This window comes from Centruroides sculpturatus, unplaced genomic scaffold (assembly GCF_000671375.1).
Source record: "Centruroides sculpturatus isolate CEXI.00-Female unplaced genomic scaffold, Cexi_2.0 scaffold65, whole genome shotgun sequence".
Taxonomy (NCBI): domain Eukaryota; kingdom Metazoa; phylum Arthropoda; class Arachnida; order Scorpiones; family Buthidae; genus Centruroides; species Centruroides sculpturatus.
The window spans coordinates 461750-488714 of NW_019384327.1; the positions used below are offsets into that span (position 1 = coordinate 461750).

Consider the following 26965-nt stretch of genomic DNA (forward strand, 5'->3'; position numbering starts at 1 on the left):
AAAAAAAATTTCATTTGATATTGATACACATCAAAGCCATATACAAAATGCACATTACGTAAAGTTTTCTTGTGTGTAAATGGGAAAAAAATAGCTTTTTACATCTTTACTAATCATAAATTATTAAACCAATAAATTTTATTTTAGTTTTGTCATGCATTTTAATTTTTTTTAATATTTTGACTATTATACAGTAAAAGTTAACAAATACTTAATATATATAATTATGCATTTAATTTGCAAATTTCTATGATAAAAGATCTTTATATAAAACGAAAATATTTTATTTTCGAAATATTAAACAAGAAAAAACTTGTTAAGTCCAAATGTGCTCTAAAGCCTGACGGGACTTTTAAGTCCCATAATTAAAAAATTTTTAATTTACATTTTAATTTTTTTTATTTACTTATCTGTGAACAAACATCTCTTCTGATGATATAATAAGAAGAAAAAAAATTTTTTATCAAAAAATGAAAATTCAGGCTATAAAGGGTTAATTTAATCTCAAGAGTGGAGTTAGATAGATGAAAGAAGACCAGAAATGGTAAGCTTAGGGGCAGAAGGCCCAAATTAACTATATAAGAACTTCTGGTGCAAACTGTAAGTCATATTATTTCAATTCCAAAATTTTTCCCCGAAAGGAGTTAGACAGATGATTGGCACAACTTTATTGCTAACAGGAAAAACATGATGTACAGGGGCAAGACACTACTAATTTGAGGTGGAGAACATATATTTAAATTAAATTCATTAAAAATATGACTAAAAATTGCAGACCAACATTGTGACAATGTCACAATAAAATAATTGCTCTATATCTGATGTTTTTATTTATAATTTTCATTAAATGACAACATATTAATGTAAATATAATTCCTTTCTAAAAGTTCAAAAATATCTTGATCAACAATTGCACAGTTTTTATATTACTTTATATTACTTTTGACTTACTTTATATACTTTATATTTATATATCAATGTTTCTATCTAAATATATAAAATTACATGTCCTGACTGACTGAGGAGTCATCATCACCCAGAGCAAACTGCTGAACCTGTGAAATTTGGTACGCAGTTAGGGTACATCATGAAAATGCACACTAAGAAGGGTTTTTTGGATATTCCCCCATGAAGGGAGAGAGAGAGGATTAAGGCTTAACCTGAAGAATGGCTTCTACTGTACTATTTTAGATGCAATTTTTTGTTTTTATAGTAACAACTAATGCTTGAGAATCTTAGTGAAGTATTGAAGGAGGGTTATTTCTATCAAATCGCAAATTCCTTGTGAGTGAAGCTGCGGGTAACAGCTAGTATTATATAATTAAATTACTCCATGGGAAATGCTCATGAGAAATTTTGAAATTACATTTTCAATAAAGCTTTAATATTTTCACAAAAAGCTTATATCCTTAATGTTATGATGCAATAAAGTTTTATTGAAAATGTAATTTAAAAATTTTTCATAAACATTTTCCATGGAGTAATTTAATTATATAATACAAAAATATTGGTATAGAATACTTTAATTAAATGGAACATAAAAATTATGACAAAACAAACATTGACTAATTATTAATTCATCAAAAACTACCTGAACAAAAAAAATAAATGAAACTGTTGTTCTGAACGAAAGAGTGGATGAAGGTCAGTTTTAGTGACAAGAGTTTGAATGTTGTGTTAGAAGGCAATTTGCTAGCCACTTCAAGAGATAAGAAATGTATTGGTATTCTTGCATTTATAACATCATTTATGATCTAATGACTAATAAATATCAATGTAGGAATTTGTCTGGTTTGTAGTTATTGAGTAGTGTAATTTTTCAAACATTTTTGCTTTTTTCAATAAATGATTTATTAAAAATTACTTTAGCCTCTACAAAGCTGTTCAGATCATAAATGCAAGAAAACCAAATATCTTCCCCACACTTTAAAGTGGTCAGCAAATTGCCTTTGTAACACGATCTTTGAATTTTCACCAAATAAATGCTGTTGTCTTAACTGTTTCTTTTTGTTATTATTGTACTACAGTTCTTGTCAAATGAATGAATAACTTCAGAACAGTTTATGGTTTTTTGGTACCATAAGCTTAATTCCAACAAGACAGAAGTTTAATAACATTAATTTGTATGACAATCTGTGATGGTTGACAACTTAACCACATTAGTCTCCTCTAACAGATAAAGAATATTATTTGGTTTTTACAACCTGCCCCCTCCTCTATTCCTATTTTAAACCAGTCTTTATTTGACACCAACAGTCGAAATTCATCCTCTGAAAAAATATATGAACTGATTCTTTGTCTTAGTTTTAAAATATTTCATACATAATTAATTATTTCAGAATACTGAAGGTGGGATTTTGTTTTCATAAGGTAGGTTATGGATAACAGCATCCATTATTTAGAGTGTAAATATTATAGATGTCATATTTGAAAAGTCTGGATTGAAAAATATCCATTAAGTAGAGGTGTCTGTTAATGATGGTTTCACTGTACATCCAAGTTTTGGATGCTCTAATTGGAGCTCATAAACATTAACAGATTACAATGTAACCACATTATTAAATAAGATTGAGACAAATTATTACATAAAACAAACTATAATAAAATAAATAAAATCAATACATCAACATTAACATCTAGCTAATGGCTTTTTCCATACTTTGATTTTGAAGTTTCTTTATGCAAGTTCATACTCAGAAAACATTATAAAACAAATATATAACTAAAAAAGTTTGTGTTGTAGTTACCTTAAATTATTAATATATGGAGTTTCCAACATTACAAATTTAGCTGGTTTGACAGGTGCCCAAAGTTTAACAGTAGTAAAAGATTCTTTTTTCTTATATGCTAAGGGAGCAAATATATCTCCTTGAGCAAGTTCTAAAGGATCCATATTCTTAAAATACAAAGTAAATGTGACACTAAATAATTTAATTCACATATTAAACTTATATTAACATGATAAAAATATTCATATTTATTTAATATGATCAACAATATTTGAATAACTTATTACTATAAATTTAAAGACATTTTTTCCCATAACATTAAATTTTAATAGATATCATTAAAATTTAATGTGAATAACATTATAAGTATTACAGAGAATAAATATATTGTTAAAAATATAGATTTATTTTGATTTGAGTTTTGTTTCTTATAAAACTATTTAAAAAATTATAATTTCAATATGAGAAAGTGATAAATTATTCTAACAATTCATTAAGAAGAAAAATGTTTGCATTAATAATGATAAAAATATAGTCATTTGAAATTTGTGGTATTTTATTATCTAGATCATCATTTTCTAATGTCAAATTTCTAATCACATATACTCTTATCAGGCAGAATGTGACAACAGCCCTGATGAGTTGAGTAGTATGTTATATAATTTATTAATTATTAAAATAATTTCACAATGTTTTAGTCTTTCATTAACCTTTTTTTAATTTTTTGTTAATCTGACAAATGACAGATTATTATTCAGTTAATTTTATATCAGTTAATGGTTAAAGTTTAACAGTAAGATATTTACCACTTCAGAAACTGGAAATATTCACATAAGTAAAGTTAAATATCCAAAACCAGCACAATTTAATTCTTCATTTTATGTATTTACCTGAAGATGTCCATTTTAAATGGATGAAAACATTAGTAAAGTTACTATTAAAAATTAATTTGTGATGGTTTTGGGTGTTTGACTTCACATCAGTATTTCACTGTTAAACATAAGTGAAAACCACCATTTCCCTCCTCCAAAAACTGCTGTTATTGTATCTATCTATCTATTATTTACATTATCTGTAATGATTTTAGTTTAATTACTTTATTCTAATCTTTTGCTAATAATATATTCGCTTTAATTAATTAGTTAGAAATTTTATTGTATTTTAAGCTCTACGTATAATTTATATCCTTTTTTTTCTTTGAACCCACATCTAAAAGATACCGAAATTGTTTATATATGGAAATATATGGACCAAAGTTGTAAGAGGAAATTTGCCTATTTTTCTGATTTTAGGGACTTCCCCATAGAAGTTTCTAATAATATCAACTTAGAATGATTTAGAGAAATGAATTAGAATACAAAGTTTATTAATTAGAGCAATAAATCTCACAACATGCAAGGAAAAGATGAGAGGGCAATTAGGTAATTAAATTAATTTGTAAAAGAATAAAACTTAAAAAAGGTGTGAAAAACCCCACTTCCCATTTTTTCCCTCCCTGCCAATCATAGCGGTAATTGAACACCGTTCCAAAACACAATAAGTACAAAGCTTAACAGTAACCAAAACAATCAATAAATAATGATGGAAACTATCAGTGATGATGTCTGCGGAGTTCAGCATTATCACCATCTGAAGTCAAGGAAGAGTTAAAACGGTTTTGCTATGGTAATGACTCAGCTCAAAAGTTGAACCAATAATAATAGTAAATCATATGATGACTCTCCTGCACTGAAAGTTGATTAAAAGAGGCCCAAATCCAGGCATCAGAGAGCTCCTTGGCAGACAACGGTAGAAAGCACTGGTCTTGCCAAACTCCCAATGAATGGTCCCATACAAGGAAGACATCAACAGTGGACCTCATCGGCGGACAATAACAGTAGACATAAATGGACCCATCCCACAATAATCGCAAGGAAATTTCGACTAGAAGTGAATGTCATTTACTGGCAAACATCAGTGAAGGACCAAGCAAAAGGGAAGAAGGAACTAGATCAAGAGACTGACCAACCCTACAAGAGAAGATGGCTCTGTTTTTCCTGGTATGTTGTAGTTCGGATACCCTAATTAGGCAGCCCCTCATTTTATAGATAGAAATAGGCAGATTTCTTGAATTGGATTTTAAGAATGCTATCCAGAACCTAATTTTTGATAATAAACTCTTGTTATTTGTATTTGACTTTGTATTCATCCTCCTGAGAGGCTCTTTCCTGGACTTTGTGACTCTTCCCCTCACGCCTTAACTATCTGTTTGTGTCAAAATCAGCGGTGCGTCCGACAAAATACACCTGGTGGCAGAACCCACTAGTGTAGCGAGGGGGGCAAGGGGGTCTATCATGCCCCAAGCACCACTCGCAGAGGGTGCCGAATGGTCCCTAAGACAAACGAGATTTGTTTCTGGAGGGGCATCAATAAAGTATCATGCCCCGGGCACCAGTTATGTTTGCTATGCCAGTGGCAGAACCCTACCCTAAATTAACGTAATCTAACTTTTGACAGCCCCCTGACCCTCACACTGATCAGATCATGTATGACAACAGCCAAACAAAATATATAGTAGAATTTCCTTTTAACAGATTGCAGAACAACAGATTTTTCGGAATAATGGACTTTCTCCAGGTCCCACTAAATCAATATAATTTAGTCGAGGTGTGTTGTCCCGGCCTCTTTGTGAGGCCGGGACAACACACCCCTGGACAGGAACCAGCTGTCGAGCTAAAGTCAATATATCGTTGACTTATTACGTAAATAGGACCAGTGTGACCAAGGAACGGGGTGTGAGACGATTTAATTGTCACATTCCAGACCTAACTGACAGATCCGCGATCGTCAATCGTAAGAACGATTGAGAGATCATCCGTCGGGGTAACTTTGAATGGTCACCTTACAGAGAGTTCAAAGCAAAACCTGCTGACACTCCTGTAGAGGGGTGGCAGCTGGGACAGCTGCGTCTTCTCCGGGACAGAAAAATAGACATTGGGTAAAATTTACGGGTCCGTCATCCGGGAAAAGGCTTGACCCGACTCCGGAGGGGAACGGCTCGGACGGGGATGTCCGGCAATCCCGCAGCCCAAATTGCGTCCTTGGCAACAGAGCAGGGACCAATAGAATTGAAGGGGACCAGCATTTGGACCAACCAAAATCTCGAGATTTTGGGAAGAAAAAGGTTATAAAAGCCTGAAATCCCAAGGAAACGGGGAGGTTGGGAGAAAACAGTCCAGTCGACTCAACTTGGGACTGTAGGAGCAAAGGCTAACAAACTAAATATGGCAGAAGAGTTTAGGGACCAAACTTCCCTCCGCAAAATTTTCCACAATCCAAATTAAGGAATTAACTTCCCAACAGAACATTGTGAACGCCGTGATCTTGTGCTACGTGGACCTTGCTACCACTTCCTCCTTCAGCTGCCAAAAAGGAAAATCCTCTACAACCTATGCAGGAGAACCTTTTCCATTGTGTGACTCACGTGCCCCTGGGAAGGACTCTCCATCATTTGATACAATATCTTTTCGAAGGACAGACCAGTGTTTCTATTGTAAGCATGTTTTTATCTAAATAAATGCATTAAATTTGTAAATACGGTCTCTGTGTGAGTCTCTTTGCATCCAGCAAACCACTATCCCCATATGGAAAAGGCTTTCTTGTGTCATCCTGACAGATCGCGGGCAAAGCGAGTGTTGTAACCTTTAACTGAAAGGTCAACCTCACAGTGGTGTCTCCTCTTCACATCTTTTTAGCTGATCCATAACTTGAAATAACAGATTTTTCCCTAGCTTCATCTCTGGTAATTGTCATATTTTTTCAACCTTTAATCAATAATTGGATGTTTCTGGATAATGAATTTTAAAAAACACATTGGACACTGCAAACTAACCACATGATCATCACAGTTCTCACTACTAATGTTGCATGTTAGTGTCCTCCTGTGGCACATTGATTAGTGGAGGAAACTATTTCCAACTTAACACTTCCAGATATGCACGTGTGTGCAACAAAGGTGAGCCACACTTTTTTTTTGCAGACATGTATTCTGAAATATCACACCTTGAAATCATGCTCATGTAACAGTAACATTTCATACTGACGATGTCACCAAAAGAAGCCCAGAAATGTTGTGTTATCAGAGCAAACTATAATGGACGAGATTTTTAACATATCAAAAAGTGCTAATGATCATATGTACTTTGTCTCTTTTTGGCAATTATAAGTCAAATATAAATAGTGTATATAATAAATGTATAGTTTGTAAGCTTTGTTATGGCATAATGTACAATTTTGTAATATACGAGGGTGGTCCCAGAAGTACCCGACCTGACATAGATGGCGGTACTTGTTTGGAAAAAAACCGACTGTGTTCAAAAGTATCAACCTTATAAAGCTTAAGTTTGAAGTTTGAAGACCTTACGTTGTATAGTATTTTCTTGGCAGCCATAAATAGTGAACAATCTCAGTGAATTTGTAAACATGGAAAAAATTTGTCATCGTTATGTGATACAATACTTTCATTTACAAGAAGTCCAACCAATATTAAAGCTGAACTAGATTCTACTCTGGGGGAATCTGCTCCCTCGTTTACAACAATAAAATATTGGGTGGCAGAGTTTAAACGAGGCCGTACGAGCTGCCAAGACGAACTTGTCAGTGGTCGACCAAGTGAGGTGACCATGCCAGAAATACAGGTATACCTCGACTTACGTCGTTTCGAGTTACGTCGTTCCCGATTATATGTCGTTTGTCAAAAAAGTATATGGAAAAATAAAAATCAAGTTTAAGTTATTTTATTCGACTTTANTATATTAAACAGTATATATCTATAGACAGGTAGACCGCATCAGTATGGGATCAAAGATGGGACCAAAATTAGCAGAATTAGCTATGAAAAACATAGATGAAAAATAAATAATATCCCAAGCATAAAACCTGTAATGAGGTATGCTTAGATTACTTACTAATATACAATAATAAAACAAACGATAATATTATTCTTAACTCGCTAACAAAATTAACAAAAATATTCAATTTGATATTGAAAAAGAGAACAATAATAAAATAAATTACCTTGACATAACAATCATGAATACACTTAATAACTTTTCTTTCCTAACATACCAAAAACTCTGTAATGTTAATAAAACTATCAACTACTACTCATATATTCCCGAATATATAAAAAAGAATATTTATATCATGGAGTTAAAAAACATATATACAAGAATATCAGATAATAAATGGCAAAAAATTAAAATAAATAAGTTAGAAACTAAATTTTTACTTAATGACTTTCCTAAATCAAAATGAAACACATGGCAAAAACAATACTGGAAAAATAGGTTTAATCTATATATATAAAAATGAATGTATGTCTGTCTGTATGTCCTTCATGCATTACCACACCGTTTATCTGATTGCTATGAAACTTTGGGAAGTTGTTTAATATACTCCCGCGAAGGTTTCTGGAATAGTACGATTGCCATGAAACTTTGGGAAGTTTTTTAATGCGAAGGTTTCTGGCATAGTACATTTATCCTACGATAGATGCTGCGAGTGTATACGAGCATTTCATCATGAGTTCGATTGATTTCAAATTGTGAAGACCATTTCCCCCCTCCAAAAAATATCTCTATATATGCATTTGTAAACTGTTATTTACAATATTTGTAATAATTTTTGTTTAATCACTTTATTTCAACTTTTTTTGCTAATTATGTATTTGCTTGAACTTTGTTAAAAGCTTAACTGTATCCCTAACAACAACCGAAGTTGTAGGAGGAAATTTGCCTATTTTACCAATCTAAGGAACCCCTTTTCCAAAATTTAATATCAACTCAAAATAATTTAAAAAGACAAATTACAATAAAACGGTTTATTATCCAAACTATCAGAAATTTCACAACATGCCAAGGAAGAAAGGAAGAAGCAATTAAATAATTAAAATTATAAAGGATTAAAAAATATATACAAAAATGGGGAATATCACACTTCTCCCCCCTCTTGTTTTTGGTGCTGAGTGTCGTGATGAGGCTCAGACCTCTACAATGTTTACATATTAAACGAAGAACTTAGTCAAAGCAATCAATGAATAATGATTGAGAACTATCCCAAAGCAAAGATGAGTCACGTCAACGCAATGATGATTCTACGAAGGTTCAATGTCATTACCAAGTAATAAAACACCATCTCAGCTACGATGACGACACTGCCAATAAATCACACCCAATGACGAATTTTCTCATGCCAGAAGGGTTTAAAAAAAAGAGCTCCAACCAGAGAAAGGAGTAGAAAAAGAAGTGGAGAAAAGAGAGAAAGTCACAGAGAGCATGAGAGAACGGATGAGCACCAGACCAGACGAGCACCAGAGTAAGAGTAGCTCAAGAGAAGACGAATAGTGAGTTGAATCAATTTCAATTCTCATAATCTTTCGAATACTGATTTTTCCCATTTTTCTCAGCGAATTTGCGAGCATTGTCAACAGTTATGCCCCCCAAAATGTCAATCAATTGGTTGATCTACATCTCAAGCACAAAAGAAAAAGGCATTATGAGCTTCAGAAACAGTCGAGGAATAAAAAGCAAGATTAGAAGCCTATCAAGTACACATTGCTCAAGCCCGTTCTTCTCAAATGAACAAGCAACGAGAATCAAGATTGGAAGCCAATCGAGTACACACTGCTCAAGCCTGCTCGAATGAAACAATTGACCAATGGGGAGTAAGACTGGGAACCAATCGAGAATGCAATGTTTGATCCAGATGGACACTGCACACTGATATGAATCTTGCTGTATTCCATTACAATGCTGATTATGATTACAGTCTTCATTGAAGTGGCGTTATTGAAAAGATGGACAAGTTATGCAAATTTTGCCGTGCATTGAAATTCAAGAATGAAACACCAGGAATGTGCTGCGCAGGTGGAAAAGTGAAATTGCCAGAATTGCATTTACCACCCGAACCATTATCAACGTTGGTATCAGGTGACACAAGCCAGTCGAAACATTTCTTGGCAAACATATGCAAGTACAATTCATGTTTCCAAATGACATCGTTCGGTGCAACAGAAATCATACGTGACAATTATATGCCAACGTTCAAAGTGCAAGGGCAAATTTATCATTGTACTGGATCACTTCTACTACTGCCGGATGCAGATCACAAATTTCTCCAAATTTATTTCATGGGAGTCAGTGATGAACAAATTGATCAACATTATAGGTATACCTGTATATCTAATTTAAATCTTTTAAGGAAAAATTTCATCAAAACTCTGTAAGAAATTTAATGTCATCTTAAATAAAATGTAAGAGCTTTTAGATTATATAAGTGAAGTGCAAAAGCCAGAAGCATCTTGACTGAAACGTCATTGTGCACACGAAAAAAAATTACTTTAAAAAGTCTGATTTCTTTAAGACAGATGACAGATTTCTAAAAAAATGATGACAGTTATCATCACTGCTAAAAAAAATCCAAATGGAGTCTATCAAAGTCTTTCTGTCCAAATATAGAGCTACACACTTGAAAATGGGATGCAGAAAAGTCTTCTCAAAGTCATAAAAGCAAATAACAGCTGAAGAGAAATGTTATCAGTTGGCACAAATATTTACTAAAGTGGTCAAAACTAATTACAATGCCACTTAAAAAGCTAACATAATTTAAGCAAAAGCAAGAAAATCTTTGGTTCAAATAGGGATAAGATATGCAAAAATGCTTTACTGCGTTTCTAATCTGATTTAAAATTATATAAAGACTTTTTATTAAAGATATTATAAATGAACACACACAATTTTTTATTGCTCTGATATATTTTAAATTTTTATTAACTTATTTTCATTACACATACAAATTAATATAAAACTTACTGTTATACTTCCAAGCACTTGCATTACATTGGCTGAGCGCCACAAAAACCCTTTTCTTCCAAACAGTAAATCAGTAAAATAATATCTAATATCCTTCCAATTAACTGTCTGAATAGGAATAGTAGAACTTTCTTCTAATTCTTCAAAAGGATCAAAGGGTTTCTAAAAGTTAAAATATTTTTACTTAACATATTAAAATATCAGTCACAAAATGCATATGGTAAGAATATAAAAAACAAAAATTGTGTGTTAACTTAGATTTACAAACATTTCACAATTTTTCAATTTTTTAAGATGTAAAATTGTTTATGTTTTGTTGCTAGTTAGTTGTAAGTGAATTTTTGCAAATTGATTTCTATTAGGTGATCAAACAAAATGAAGACTTGCAAGAAACAGTGCAGAGTTTGATGAAATGGAAGTCAGACTTACCAATAGTCATGCTTATACATTATAAATAAAAGTTTATGATATTTAATTTTAAAATAGTTAAATTTTATAGTGATTAAAAATTTTCTTACTTGTTCAGCTTTGTAAAGTTGCACTAAAAGTAAAAGTCGAGCCATACCACACACATTCAATAATAACCAGCAAAATGGTAATGCCAAAGATAAAAGTGGAAGGATTGTTAAAGCAGGACGAAAGACAATTAATTCAGTCCAACTTGATTGTTCTGGTGCTAAATAAACAGAATGAAAAATCCCAATACACACGGTCAAAACCTACAGGGGAAAAAAAAGTGATTACTCTGCTTCTGAAAAATAAAAGCAAAAGAAAATTTTACAATGAAATTTTTAAATTTGCACCTTGTATGCCGNCAAAAGAAAATTTTACAATGAAATTTTTAAATTAATTTTTTATTTATAGAAATAAAAATTTGTTTACTTTTCAAAATAAAAATTTAGATTTTAAACTGAAATTTTGTTTTTAATCTTTTTGTATTCCATTATCTTTAAAACAACCATTTTGAAAAAATTAATAAGTTCATTTTAAAAAATTAAATAATTTTCATTTTAATAATATCTTTCCTAGTTTAAATATTTAAATAAATATTAAACTGTGTATACATAATTAAAAGTTTGCATAATAATTAACAGAATATTAATTATGGAAAATTCTAATTATGCATAAACATGCTTTGTAAATGAAACTTCAACAAACCATTTTTATCTTATTACACAGTAAAAGTTAGGGTTTTAAGTTTTGGTTTAAGACTTTCTGTTTTTTATAAATATTTGATAAATGAAAATAATGCCACTTTTAAATTAAGCATTAGAAAAAGTATACATACCACTAAAATAGGAATTATGATACATTCCATGTAATAAGACACAACCATATGTCGTTCTCGATTAAAAAGTGTAGGTGGACGTTTTAAAGCATGTTGAAGAGCAAATCTAATAGAAGAAAAATTGATATAAATGTTTTTGAAACTATTTTCTATAAATACAGATAAAAATTCAGATGTATAAATATTTATTAGAAAATAGAATACTGGAAAATCTGAATCTAAACAAAGGAGTTATTAAACTTCATTTTTAAAATCTTAGCAAAGATTTAAATCAAAAACCAATTATAAACATCATATATGATTTTTTTAAAATACCCAACTGTTTTCAAAAATGTTCAGTCAATTTAAAAACAATATGATAAATAAATCAATAAAATTAACTTAAATAGTATAAAATACAGGAAAACAAATTATACTGATTGTTAAAATGAAGAAATGCTATAGTACATTAAAAAAAAGGCCTTATTTGAAGACACAGAATAAATAATGTAATTATTTTTGGGCTGCAATTTGAAAAAATTGTAGACCTATAAATTCCCGTTGTCTGTCCTTCCTTAACCCTTTATGGCCTGACGGGACTTTCTAGTCCCACTATCTTTGATATTTTTTATTTCATAGTGTATGCATTATAGCTTTCTGGGACTTACATTTTATCATTGTATAAAGTGTTCTTTTTTTCTTCTATAGGGTAGTAACTTTCAAACTGTTCCTGTTTTAGTTTTGTTGAAAAAAGTTTCACATTGTGTGTTGTCTGAATGGTAGTAGCTGATACTATATGGTAGTAGCTTTCTTTGTTGCCAAATTCTACTTAATGTTTTCAAGTTAAATGTCTTTGTATTTTTTAATATGTATTCTAGATATGTGTAGTTTGATTTTAATGTATTATGTTTGTAGAATTAATGGTTTGCAAGCTGTATGAAGTCAAAATATGTTTGGGACTTATAAGTCCNAAATTAGTTTTATTTTTATAAGTTTTTAAAGTAAAAATTTATTATTGTGAATGAATGAAATGGATTAAAAATAATAATAAATAAATTTATAAATCAAATATTGTATAAATAATTTTTAATGGTTAAATAATAATTATGCTTACACGATTTATATTAACATTTTTTCTTTTTTTTTTCCATTATTTAAAATAAAAAGTAAATTTTTATCAAAATCTGTTGCAGAGCGTAAAAGAACTCGTCGCATTCTATCGTACTTTGCGAATTATTGGCAGTTTTCTGTAAAGAATTTGGAAATGTGGGTAAAAGCTAAAGAAAAATACGTAAGTTTAGATTTCAAAAGCTATTTTATTTGGAAAATTTAAAAATTTATTTTTGGTTCTAAAAAGCATTATGAGTTTGAAATGAAATTTGAAGACTTTTTTATGGGGGAGTTCTTAAATAAGTGTCTGGGAATGGGTAATGTTTGTAGCTATGTTTCCATGCCCTTTAGATGAAACATTAAAACAAATAACTATTCATTTTATTATTATTATTATTATTATTATATATAATAAATACAACTGGCCCAATAGTTATTACAAATACCAAATGAATAACCAGGTTAGTCTGGAAGAGGAGATTGGATGGAGGTCTAGTATTGTGACTGGCAACTTGTCTGCATAGTAAGTGAGAATTGTGGGTTTGAATTTCCTTCCAGGCCGATCTTTTCTTCCAGAATATTCTAAAATTAAATTAAAATTAATTTATTTATTTATAATTATTGTATTTAACAAGAGACTGCAGCCAATCTCCTGCCGAATTGCTTAGTGATTATTAAGTCCTGTAGTCTGATAAAGAATCTGGCTGTTCATTTGGTAGTTCAATGAACAATTGTGTAATTTGAATAATATAATTTTTTATTTTTAAAAAGTGATTTTGTTTTATTTCTAATTTTAAATTGTGATTGCCTTTTGTTTTCTGTGTGTGATGTTTGATTTCAATGAAAAGAAAAAACTGAAGACTTAAAGGCAACATTCTTGAAAATATTTAGCATAATTAATATCCAAATGATGTTGTATATATGTATTTATATTTATCTTTTTTAAGTTTTTAGATTAAAAAGTTATTTTGGATGTGGATTCTTTATCTGTTAAAATGTTTAAATGTTAATTATTTATTGTGACATCGTCACAATGCCAGGCTGCAATTTTTAACCATGTTTTTAATTTATTTAATTTAAAATATATGCTCTCCAACTCAAATTAGTAATGTTTTGCCCCTGTGCATCATACTTTTTCTGTTAGCAATAGAGTCATCTATAATATCTATCTTTCAGGGAGAAATATTTGAATTGAAATAACATAACTTCCGGTTTGCATCAGAAGTTTGTATATAGTTAATAGGGGTCTCCTGCCTCTAAGGTTTCCATATCTGGTCTCATCTTTCATCTTACTCCATTCTCGAAATTAAGGAAAGACAGAGAATGGTGGTGGGAATTTATAGTTCTACAATTTTTTCAAATTGCAGCCCAATAAATTTTTCAAAAGTGTTTGTAAGGAGTCCATTCCAACTCATTATATTTTGTTTGGGGATTATTTTTAGTTTGTTAAGGATAGACTACCACACCTTGTTTGGACAGAATTGTTAATTCTAAACTCACCTTACTACAATGACTGCCAGCAGCAACCTATTATGTCGTCGAACCCAGAAACGACATCTTGGGAGAGACTTCTGGAAAGTTAAAAGAACAATCTACCACCCCAAATTGTTACCAAAAGGCACAATGAAAAATTTTACAAGATTAAATTAAGGGTGATGGCACAACTTAAAGAAAGTTTAGTAGAATTAAACAAATGTTAGCCACTTAAGTACATAAATAGGGTAATCGCGTAACACCACCACAATCACACTATGAGACAAATGTGAAGCTTGAGATCAAACGAGGAGGAGCTAATGATTGAGCAAGGTAAAAGCAAGGCTTTCAAGTTCCTTTGCTGACATAGAAGCTTCTTGGTGATGATCAGGCAAAGTTAATTTGTAAGATTTCCGTTTCATATTTTTACTTGTCGATTTTGTGGAGATAATTCTAAGATAGTTATAATTTAATCTATAAGTCCCCAATTGTTGGAAAAAGTTTCTTGTGTGTATATATATATATATGTACAGTACAGTACAATAATGAAATATAGGTTGGGGAAAAAGAAATCCATTATTTTGTCACTAGATGGTTGTAGTGATATATATCTCATGAAGTATTGATGAAACAAGTTCAGACTTGTGCTCATTGGAAAAGTGACATTTCGTACTAAAAAAATTCTTTTACAGTTTTTAGATTGGTCGATTCAGTTGTGAGTTACAGGGTGTAAAAGATGGAAGTTAACAGTGAGAAAATTCGGTATGTTTTACAATTTTGCTTCAATAAAGGCAAAAATGCAAGCCATGCAGCTGAAAATGTGAATGGTGTTTATGGTCCCGATACTGTCACAGCCAATTATATATGCAATTTTGATTTTGTCGATTCTGTTCTGGTAATTTCGATGTTAAAGATGCACGTTGCACAGGTAGGCCTGTTGTTGAAAATGTCGATAAAATCATGGAAATGATCAAACTAGACTGGCATGTTAGCAGTTGTAGCATCACCCAGGAGCTAAAGATTGACCACAAAACAGTTTTAAACTATCTGCATAAAGCTGGAATCAAAAAGAAGTTCAATATTTGAATGCCACATGGATTGATGCAAAAAACATGATGGATAGAATTTCCATCTGCAAAGCCTTGGCCAAACGGAATGAAATTGACCCATTTCTTAAATGGATGGTGACTGGGGATGAGAAATGGGTTACATAAGACAATATTATGTGAAAACAATCATGGTCAAAGTGCAGTGAAGTGGCTCAAACGGTGGCCAAACCAGGACTAACGGCCAGGAAGGTTTTGCTGTGCATTTGGTGGGACTGGGAAGGAATCATCTACTATGAGCTGCTTCCATATGGCCAAACACTAAATTTGGACCTCTACTGTGAATAATTGAACAATTTGAAGCTAGTGATTGACCAGAAGCGGCCAGAATTGATTGGCCAACAGGAGAGGTGTTGTGTTTCATCAGGACAACGCCAGTCCACACACATCTATAACGACTCACCAGAAACTCCAGGAACTTGGTTGGAAAGTTTTGATGCATCCATCTTATAGTCTGGACCTGGCACCAAGTGATTACCATCTTTTTTTTATCATTGCAAAACTTCCTTAGTGATAAGAAGTTGGCATCAAAAGATTGTGAAAATCACTTAGTCGAGTTTTTCACCAATAGTGACCAGGACTTCTATGAGAGAGGCATTATGAAGTTATCTTTAAAATGGCAATAAATTATAAAACAAAACGGTGCATATTTGACCCAAGTTGGACAAGACTTTATTTAACATGGTTTAGATGTTAAACAAAGTCTTGAAATAAATGTAAAAATAATGGATTTTTTTCCCAATCCAATATATATATATATATATATATATAAATCGAATTCCATAAATATAGTCTGTTTTTTATGTACACATAAATTTTCTAGTGTGTCATCATTTAATATTTGTTAGCATATCTATTTTTTCCTTTGAATAAAAATAAAATAAGTCTCTGTAATAAAATTTCAAAATAAAATGTAGGATACTAAATTGTCGAGGTATATAAAACAATTTTTATTTATGAATATAAAGATTAAATACATAAAGAAAATGTTATAAATATGCTTATAATTTAATTTAAAATATATGCTCTCCACTTCAAATTAGTAGTGGTTTGCCCCTGTAAATCATACTTTTCCGTTAGCAACAGAGTCGTGCCGGTAATCTATCTAACTTTTTTCAGGGGAAAATTTTTGAATTGAAATAACGTGACTTCCAGTTTGCATCGGAAGTTCATATATAGTTACTCGGGGTCTCGACTATCATTTAATTAACACCGTTCTCGAAATTAAGGAAGGACAGGCATACAAATAGACGACAGTGGAAATTTATAGGTCTAGAGTTTTTTCAAATTGCAGCCCAACAACGAATTGTAATGTATAAATTTATACAAGTTAGAGGAAAATATTCATAGAATAGTAGAATAATAATTGACGATATATTGCTTTTTAATCAAAATCCTCTTCTTGAAAGTAAAACAAAAGATAGAGTTACATTTTATCTTACAATTCAGAGAAAATGAAGAATAGATTACACACGAGTCTTCAAAATTCCTGCATAAATGTCTTCCAATTGGTTGCTAGGAATTTTCTAATAAAAATTATCAGAAGTATTCACAGTACAGTACGTATTTTATTAATTTTAATTATTAGAAACAATAACTTCGATAGTTAATTGAATAATTAATATTAGGTATCAGCACATTTTATGCTATTTGGCTGGTTATAATTATGTGTTCAATGTGTTCAACCAACACAAGTGACAAACAGAATTGTCTCGTGTGCATTATGAATTATGGTGTCTGAAACGGTTTCAAAAATTCGGATTTGGACTTATGTATTTGGCTGAGGGGAGAATTTTTAAGTTTTTATTTTAATATAATTATCGTGAATTTCCCAATGCAATAACATATATTCAATTACACTTTAAAAATATATCAAATTTACAGAAATACAAATTTGATAAATATATTTGTAATTTGTAAAACAAATTTAGAGAAATAAATCTAATGATAAGTAGTCCGCTTACTTCAAACATTTTTTATACGTAGAACAGAAAATATTTCATGATAAAAATGGCAATAATAAACTGTGTAGATGGAGATTTTAATTTTACATTCAGCGTTTACTTATTAGATTTTTATGGTTATTTTTAATAAATTTATCCAGAATCGGCGAATAAAAATGTACTCAAAAATTCCTTTTTTATTTCTTTGCTATTTCAGAATGATTAATGATTTACTAACTCAATTCGAATAAAATAAAAACTATTCACATTTAATAACCAATGATTTTTCATTTGTTTTTATTCCTTAAAATTTAAATAAGCAACAAACTAATTATTCTACAGTTTTTAAATAATTGACATTTTACACAGTAACTTAATTAAATTTTAATATAAATTTAACTTTTTCCAATCTACGATATTGTAACATCTGCCAACTTTAACAATAAGCAAAAATAACGTTTACAAAAACGTTTAAATGAATTTTTTATATTACTTTAATTTAGAATTCCATCTTGAATTTAATCCTACAGTTTATCTAAGATACAAAGAGCGATTTTATTATTTGTTCTGTAATAAAATTTATATGAGAAAAAATATTTTTGTGTATCTAAGTTAATAAAAATTTAACGAATTTTATTTTATATTCAAATGTCAAAAATAAATTCTGTTTTAATATGATTTACAAGTTTACGAATGTAGAAATTCATTAGAAAAAAAATCACTTAACTATAATTTTATGTTTCTGTAAATCATTTATAATTCTAAAATATTAACCTCTTTCAAGTCCAAATATGAATCAAAAGTGGACTTTTTGTGTTTCTTATCTCTATGCAAAGACCTTCCTTCCTCTTTGTTAATCATTTCTACGAATTCATGTCGAGTTCAAAGAGAAAGTTTACTGGTGGTCCTTTCGAGGGACGAATGTAGACCCCATATGAGATCCGGTGTGATCTACTTACAAGCTGCTTCTTTGCAACGTGTTGGTTTCAATTTCAGTATGGACGGGACATTTTGCTTTTAATATATACAGATACAGATAATGTTGAAATGTAGTAGATAATGCTTTGAAGTAAATATAGGACCTTTAGCACAAGAATATTTTATGATTTTTTGCATTTTTATGAAATTAGGAATCTAATTATTAGTTTCACTTCGTCTTTCTATATTCTGGGTAAATGTTATAATTATTTACATAACATTGTTTTCTATCTATTTAATCTATTTTTATTTAGGTATTTATAAGTTTTCATGTTATTAAATGTAGGCACAAAGGCAAAAAAAACCCATTAATTAGTTAAGTGGTATTATATTACATACATTCATTCATTCTTATAGATTCGAAATTAGATGTAAATAATCAATTCAATTGAAATCAAAAAGTATTACTGGAACTTATAAAATACGATCGTTTTTCTACTGTATTAAAAAATTATTATAATGAAACGAGAAATTATTTTTTGTAAGATCGTCAAAATGCCGGGTTGCAATTTTTAATTATATTTTAAAATTTATTTAGTTAAAAATATATGCTCTTCACCTCAAATTAGTAGTGGCTTGCCCCTGTACATCATACTTTTCCTTTAACAATAGAGTCGTGCCGGTCATCTATCTAACACATTTCAGGGAAAAATTTTTAAATTGAAATAATGAAATTGAAAGACGAGACCAGATATATCTGGTCTCGTCTTTCATCTATCTAACTCTATTCTTGAGGTTAAAGAAAGACAGTCAGACAGACGACAGTGGGAATTTATAGATCTACAATTTTTTTCAAATTGTAACCCAAAAAATAATTCTGGTGGCAGACAATCTTTTTCATAACTAAAAATAGTCTTATTACTTACTGTATCTAATATAGTAATTTATTTTAATTAAAAATAAGCTGGATTAAAATAGACATCTTTAAGTATATAATTTATGATCCAAATTATAAAAACTACTTTAAAGATAATTTTCTTATTTTTAAAGATGATAAGAATATTTTTATTCAATATAAATATATAATTATTTCTATTGTACGCATAAAAATTTTATTATTTTTCTTTTGGAAATAAATATTTGATTTTCAGTTACTTATGCAAATAAATATTGTTATGATTATTTTCCTGTTCTTATCACTATGTTAATAAATTAATATTTATCATAAAGTAATACAAAAGTAAACAATTTTTATAATATGATAAACATATAATGAATAAATAATTATAAAATAAATGAAATAATATTAAAATACATAATGGAGAATATCATTTAAAAAAACATACACAAAAATATTAAAGTTAATACATATATTACTGAACTTAATGTTTTAAAATCCTGTTTTATATATACAGGTATACCTCGACTTACGTCGTTTCGAGTTACGTCGTTCCCGATTATATGTCGTTTGTCAAAAAAGTATATGGAAAAATAAAAATCAAGTTTAAGTTATTTTATTCGACTTTACGCGTGTCCGCCACAAATATTGAAGTCGTAATATCACTAGAAAAATGTTTAAAGCACATAAAATCATATTAAAATATATACATTTACAAGTATGTACTGTATTTACAGTACATGCATTCGTAAATTTAGATTACTTTTTTCTGTACTATATTAAATACTAAAATTTATTTGTTTGTAAGCTTAAAATAGATCCTTATTAACCATACATTATTAAAAATGCATTAATAAATAAAATACAGAACCGGAATTGGCAATTTATGGTTTAGCCTAGTTACAAGTAGATTTGGAGACAAGTAAATTTGACTTAAGTCGTTCTCCTGGAACCAATTACCGACGTAAGGCGAGGTATACCTGTAGTGGAAAAATCCACAAAATGGTATTGGATGACAGTCAACTCAAAGTGCGAGAGCTAGCAGACATGGTAGGCATTTCAAAAAGTGCTGTACATCGCATTTTAACTGAAAATTTGGACACGAGAAAGCTGTGCGCAAGATGGGTGCCGCGTTTGCACACAATGGGACAAAAACAGCGTCCTAAGGATATTTCAATCGAGTCTTTGGCAATGTTTCGCAGCAACAAAGCCGAGTTTCTGCATCAATTCATAACCATGGATGAAACATGGGTCCATCACTTCACACCCGAGACAAAAGAACAGTCGAAACGATGGACTGAAAGGGGAGAATCTGCTCCAAAGAAGGCGAAAACAGTTCCATCTGCTGGCAAGGTCATGGCGTTAGTTTTTTGGGAGGCACCCAGGAAAAACAATCAACGGCAAGTATTACGTGAACTTATTGCAGCGCTTGAGTGATAAAATCAAGAAAAAACGGCCACATTTGCCGAAAAAGAAAATGTTGTTTCATCAAGACAACGCACCAGTTCACACATCCGTTATTACAATAGCCAAAATCAATGAGTTAAGGTTCAAATTGCTTCCTCACGCACCCTATTTGCCAGATTTAGCCCCCTCGGATTATTTTCTCTTTCCAAACTTAAAAAAATGGCTCGGTGATAAAAGATTTGCCAACAATGAAGAGGTGGAGTCTGCGGTTGATGGCTATTTTGAGAAGCTCGACAGTTCTCACTATAAACAGGGGATCGAAGCTATTGTACATTGCAGGAAAAAGTGTATCGAGCTAAAAGGACACTATGTTGAAAAATAAAGATATGTTTTACCAAATTTTTTGTGTCTTCTTTGTTAGGTCGGGTACTTCTGGGACTACCCTCGTACATGTTTATATAAAATAAAGGATAGAAATTTCAAGAGACTGAATAATTTCAAATACAGATGTTTTTTATGTATGGGTTTAAAAAACAAATTTTTTTGAATAAAGGATATTTTCCTGGATGTGCGAGAAATCCATTGTTCATGATATAATGGATTTTTGGAACAACAGGTGATTTTTGATGCACCAAGCAATCCATTAAAACGAGATTCCACTATAGTTCGACTTTAACAAAAAATTAATTTTAACAATCAAATCCATAAAAATTAATTGCTGAAAAGGATTCTGCTCTGAACTTTGATGATATATTTATGCTGATTGACTTCTCTACGTGATATTCACTGTCTGTTGGGGTTTTTTTATGCTTATCAAAATTATTAATTCAGTTTAATATTTATTATAAATTGAAAAATTTAAAGATTATTTATTCAATAAAATTTTGTAACAAGTTTTTTTTGTTAAAAACTTTTACTAGTTAGCTAGTTAATACTTAACTCTAAAATAACTTCAATTATTAAAGAAACTAATCAAGTATATTATATAAAATAAAACTTTAAAAATAATTTTAAAATTTTGGAAATTTAAAATTTTTAGTAATAATATAATTCATTTACATATTAATTAATTTTCATGTAAATCATCATTAATGTATATTTTAAATATTATGACAATTTATATGATAATTATAAATTTTATAATTTGATTTCTTAATGCTATTATTATAATGGTGCTAAGTTTCAATTAATTTCACAGTATTTTTTATTATGATTTTCATAGTATTTACATTTTGCATGTAGTTTAATGTTAATTACTTTATTTTATTATCCTCAAAACATTACTCTTTGTGTTCATCTGTGTTTATTTATACAACACTGTATAATATGTTCTTATTATATTATTATATATATTCTTTGTATATATCTGTGTTAAGTTTATACAACCTATAGATCCCATTTTATTTTAATTTTAGACAGTTATGATTTCATAGGTTTAACAATGCAAGTTCACAAATCATGAATTATAATTAATTTTTCAGCAAAGTATATTATTAATATTTAACAGAAATCACAAATTACACTTGTGAAGTGAAGATCATAGATAGTACGTAGTGTAAATGGTTTAATGCACATGTACTGTACAGTATGAAGAAAAGATATATGACCCAGAATGGAGCATGAACTATTCTTCATTCTGAATCAATCCCTTCTTCAAAATATTCCAATTATATAATTTATTTAAATTTAATTTCTAATGATTAACATTAATGCTAGAAAACAGTTTAACCACTTAGCTTTAGCTAAATTATGTAGTTAATTAGCCTAATAAATCCAGTATTTGGTTTAATACATAATTATTCATTTTAAACAAATAAATATATATATCTTACTAAAATTATCTCAAAAAACAAAATTAAATTATTAAACTTTCTAAATCACAATGAAATATTTCATGCATAAAAATTTACAATACCTCTTCAATGCAGCGACATCTTCCTGGTGCAAAATGACCTGGCCTCAAAATAATGATATCGTTTTTGACTAGAAAATGGCATGGCAAATTCACAATTTTTCCATTTCTTTGTGTCCACTGAAGTGATATGCAGGGTGACTGAGGCATATATAAATGAGGATATTGTTCAGGACTTTCATCAGCATATTTTGAACATTCTAAATTAGATGTATACATTATAATTATCTTAAGCATTTTTTATTGGCTTTAATTAAATTTTTAATTATTTAAATTTCACTAATAAATGTTTAGAATTCTCTAAAATAAAATAGTAATATGGAATATTTATCTGTGTTCCATTTTTATTATTTTGTAGGAATATTGTATGAAATATGTATCTTTGATAAGACATTATTTGATAATACAACCTTTTATCATTACTTTCTACAAGAAAACAAAACATTATTTTGTTATTTCTTACTCCTGGTTTTAGGTATTCGCTATTCGGCCAAATACCGAATACCTAAAAACAGGAGTAAGAAATAACAAAAACACAGTAAATTAATCATTTTGGTATTTAGATTTAATGTTGTCGTGTTAGTGTTGTTTGTTTATATTTATTTATTTCTTTTATTTCTTTATTTATTATATATATAAAGATTTCTTTATATATATATATAAAAAAAAACAATACTGTACATAAGCTATATCCAATTACAGATCGCCTGAGCTGTTAGAGATTTGCTTCAGGTAAAGATGCCTTCATCTTTATTTTCTTTCCCTTTTTTTTTATTGTTTATTCCTTCTTCTAGAGAATAAAAATTAAATTTCTTTTTTTTATATTCCTTAAAAAATTCTAGTTTAATTTTAAGAAAGANCGACAGTCTGTCGCCAAATCCTTTGTAGGTAGTCGAAGGTAGGACAAGGTCGTACCTCTTTTTCCGGCAACGGTTTGGTGGAAATCGCCCACTTTGTCACTGGATGGTGTTTTTGTTCTTTTGATCCCATGAGGTGGGAATCAGTTAGTCAGGTCAAGTGGCGCAGGATGAGAGAGGTCGTCGGTAAGGCATCGGCGATATCCAAATAAAAGACACCATTAACAGATCAGTTTGTAATCACGTAATAACGTAATCAGTTTGTAGTTTGTAAAGAAAAGTTACTTTTCATAGATGAAATTTCTTCTCAAGAAATATTGCTGAGAGAAGCAACTACAGCTAATTCGAAAAGCAGAAAGTAAGGCTATACAGTAGACCCCCTATAACACTGTAGATACTTCCGTGTTATATGAATTCCATGTTGTACAAGATTTTACAAATATGTGAGCCGTTCACAGCCCAGCACACGTATTTGTAAAATCTAAGTGACTCGTACAACATGAAATTCAATCAAAACTTCTTCTTCCAAGAACGTCAGTCTATGAGGCGTTAAATATACTTGAAATTATTTTAATTTACGAGCGCTGTCGATGTAAATAAGCACGTCGTCTTTAGGTAAAATTAAATTCGAATAAAGAATTCGAACCATACATTTAAATTTAAAACATTAACGATACTAGCCGTTTTAACGCCTCATAGACTGACGTTCTTGGAAGAAGTTTTGATTGACATAAGTTGGCGTGACATCCAACCCGTGAACTTAATACACCTAACAAGATGAAATTCATATAACATGGAATTATCTAGTGTTATAGGAGGTCTACTGTACATGCTGTCATTGCAAAAAGAAGTGTTCCACGAATAAATGCAGTTGTAAAAGAAAGGGACTCCTATGCAATTCAAACTGCCATAACAGTTTAAGTTGTTGCAATAAATAAGATTGTATAACGTCAATCACATAATTTATGTGTAAGTTTATTATTATATTATTTTTTTAATGGTTTAGAATGTACTGTTCATTTTAGGTTCAACAGTTTATTTACATGTGCCATTACTTAAGCTTTTTCCTATTTTGACATATTAAAAAGTTGCATTTTTGTCTTAACATAACAAAAATATTTTTATTCAACATTCACCATCAGTGCATGTTGAATATTGACATTTTCCGATGTAAGTGAGAAATGATGATATTTAGCAAATATTTCATACATACACGAAACGACTGTGTGAATGCTGACATTCACCGGAGAATGCTGACATTCGCCAGATATCAGTCATTCACAGTAACATATATATATTTCTTTATTTACAGTAGAGCCTCGATTATCCGACCCAATTGGGGACTGGGGTTGGTGGATAATTGAAAAGTCGGATAACCAAAAAGCATGAAAAAATCCATTATTAGTGTAGTATATTATTATATCCCATGTAATTAGCATATTAGTATATCGCTATTAACCTACTTTGCGTTGAATTTTCATCGATGTTAAGCCTAACAAAAATTTTTTAAAATAATAATCGTCGCTATTGTATCAATAAAAATTAGAAAATTAAGCCTCGTTTAAATACTGGCTCCCTTTCATGGTCGAATGAGTGTTGCCAGCTAAAACACACAAAAATAATATTAAAGTAACCAAGACATAGCCAAATATTGTAGCGCCACATCACTAGCGGACATTTGAAATTTGCCGACCAGGATGGTCGGTTAATCGGGGATCGGATAATCGAGGCTCTATTGTATTTATATAAAATAAAATATTGAAGTTCAATTTACAGTTATTATTTTACAGAAATTTATATTAATCAAATGATAAAATCTACTTACCTTCAATGCATTTTAAAAGTGTTTCTGCTTTATTATGCATTTCCTTATGTCTCAACATATTATCCCAACAAACTATAATCACATTCAGCAGGAGTAAAAATAATAAAAAAAAGCTTTCAATTGGCAAATATGCTTTTCTGAAATGAAAAATTAATAAATTAAGATTCATTTCTACATTAAAATATGAAACTTCTTACTATATTTTTTCTTTTATTCAATTTTGTTTGTTATTACCAGTGCTAGATTAAGCCTCTAGAGGCCATAGACATAATTTTAATTGGGGCCCCATTTAAATAAGTTGCTTTTAATACTGAACTTGTTGAGATCAATAAGCAAGTGTTAGATGTTTGAATTTTGCTCCATTATGTTAATTTTTTAGACTTTTCAAATTTAATTATTTTATATTTTTAATATTACCAATAGATTACAACACATTTTAATATAATGTAATTTATCTACAGCATGAAGTTATCAAATTATTAAATTAGTTAATTATACTGTTTCTAATTCAAACAATTTTTATTTTATTTGATATTTAAATTCAGTGTTTTACATTATAATTATGAAATAAAGAAATTTCTAAAGTAGTAATTAGTAATAGCCAGTGCTGGATTAACAAATAAACAAATAAGACAAATGTCTTATTATTTTTAAATAATACAAATAAATGTCATCATAATAATTGCTAAATTAATAAAATTGGATTTGGTGCTATGTACTGTACCAGTGTATGGTGTGCGTGAAATATGTATATGTGATAACTTCAAATATGCATACTGTACATGTATTAAGTGTTTGTATTCTCTATTATTAATAAAAATTTTAAGTAACATTATTTCAGATTTTTTTGATAAAAAATTATTCTACAACTGAGTGTTTTTTTTAATAGTAAATATCAGGTCAGTCCATAAGTTTGTGCACATTTTTATCTACAAAAAAAGCAACAAAAAATTTTAACTAAATTTTATTTCAATCTATAATGTATTCACCATTATTTTGTACAATTTCTTGCCATCTTGATGGTAGCTTTTTAATCCCGTCTTTGTAAAATGATTTCGGTTTTGAATCATAATATTCAGAAATAGCCTTTTTTACATTGTTCTCATCCTCAAAAGTTTTTCCTTTTAAAAAATTCTGCAAACTCCGAAAAAGATGATAATCACTGGGAGCAATATCTGGCAAATATGGTGGATGAGGTAAAATTTCCCAGTTGAAGCTTTTGAGTTGAGCAGTTGACGTTGTTGTCAGTTAGCTATTGACAGTTCATGTGGTATCCATTTTCCTAGCTTTGAAACTTTTCCGATTTGTTGTAGATGTCTATGAACAGTTCCATGGGATGAATTTAAACGTTCCGCAATTTCATCAACTGTTAAAGATGGTTCTGCTTCAACTAGTGCAGAGAGAGCATCATCATCAAAGTCAACGGGTCTTCCAGTACGAGCCTTATCCTCCACACTAAAATCATTATTTCTAAATCTTTCAAACCACTTCTGCGCAGTCCTTACACTAATTACAGTTTGATTATGAACAGTATTTAATTTTTTGGCTGCATTTGTAGCATTCTCATCACTTAAAAATAAAAAGTATAAAACATGTCTCTTATATTCATCTGTTACTTCCATTTTAACGAAAATAAACAACTGAAATGTTCCCAATTCTGAACAGTATTA

General features: G+C 29.9%; 1 protein-coding gene across 1 annotated transcript in view; it reads right to left on the minus strand.

Moving 5' to 3' along the window:
• Positions 1-26965, minus strand: part of LOC111628145 (transmembrane protein 94-like) — a 114635-nt gene that overhangs the window by 71078 nt on the left and 16592 nt on the right. Inside the window, 6 exon segments of the mRNA XM_023371884.1 lie at positions 10580-10741; positions 11098-11298; positions 11868-11973; positions 22617-22631; positions 22633-22813; positions 25296-25432. Of these exon segments, the coding sequence (XP_023227652.1) occupies positions 10580-10741; positions 11098-11298; positions 11868-11973; positions 22617-22631; positions 22633-22813; positions 25296-25432 (802 nt within the window).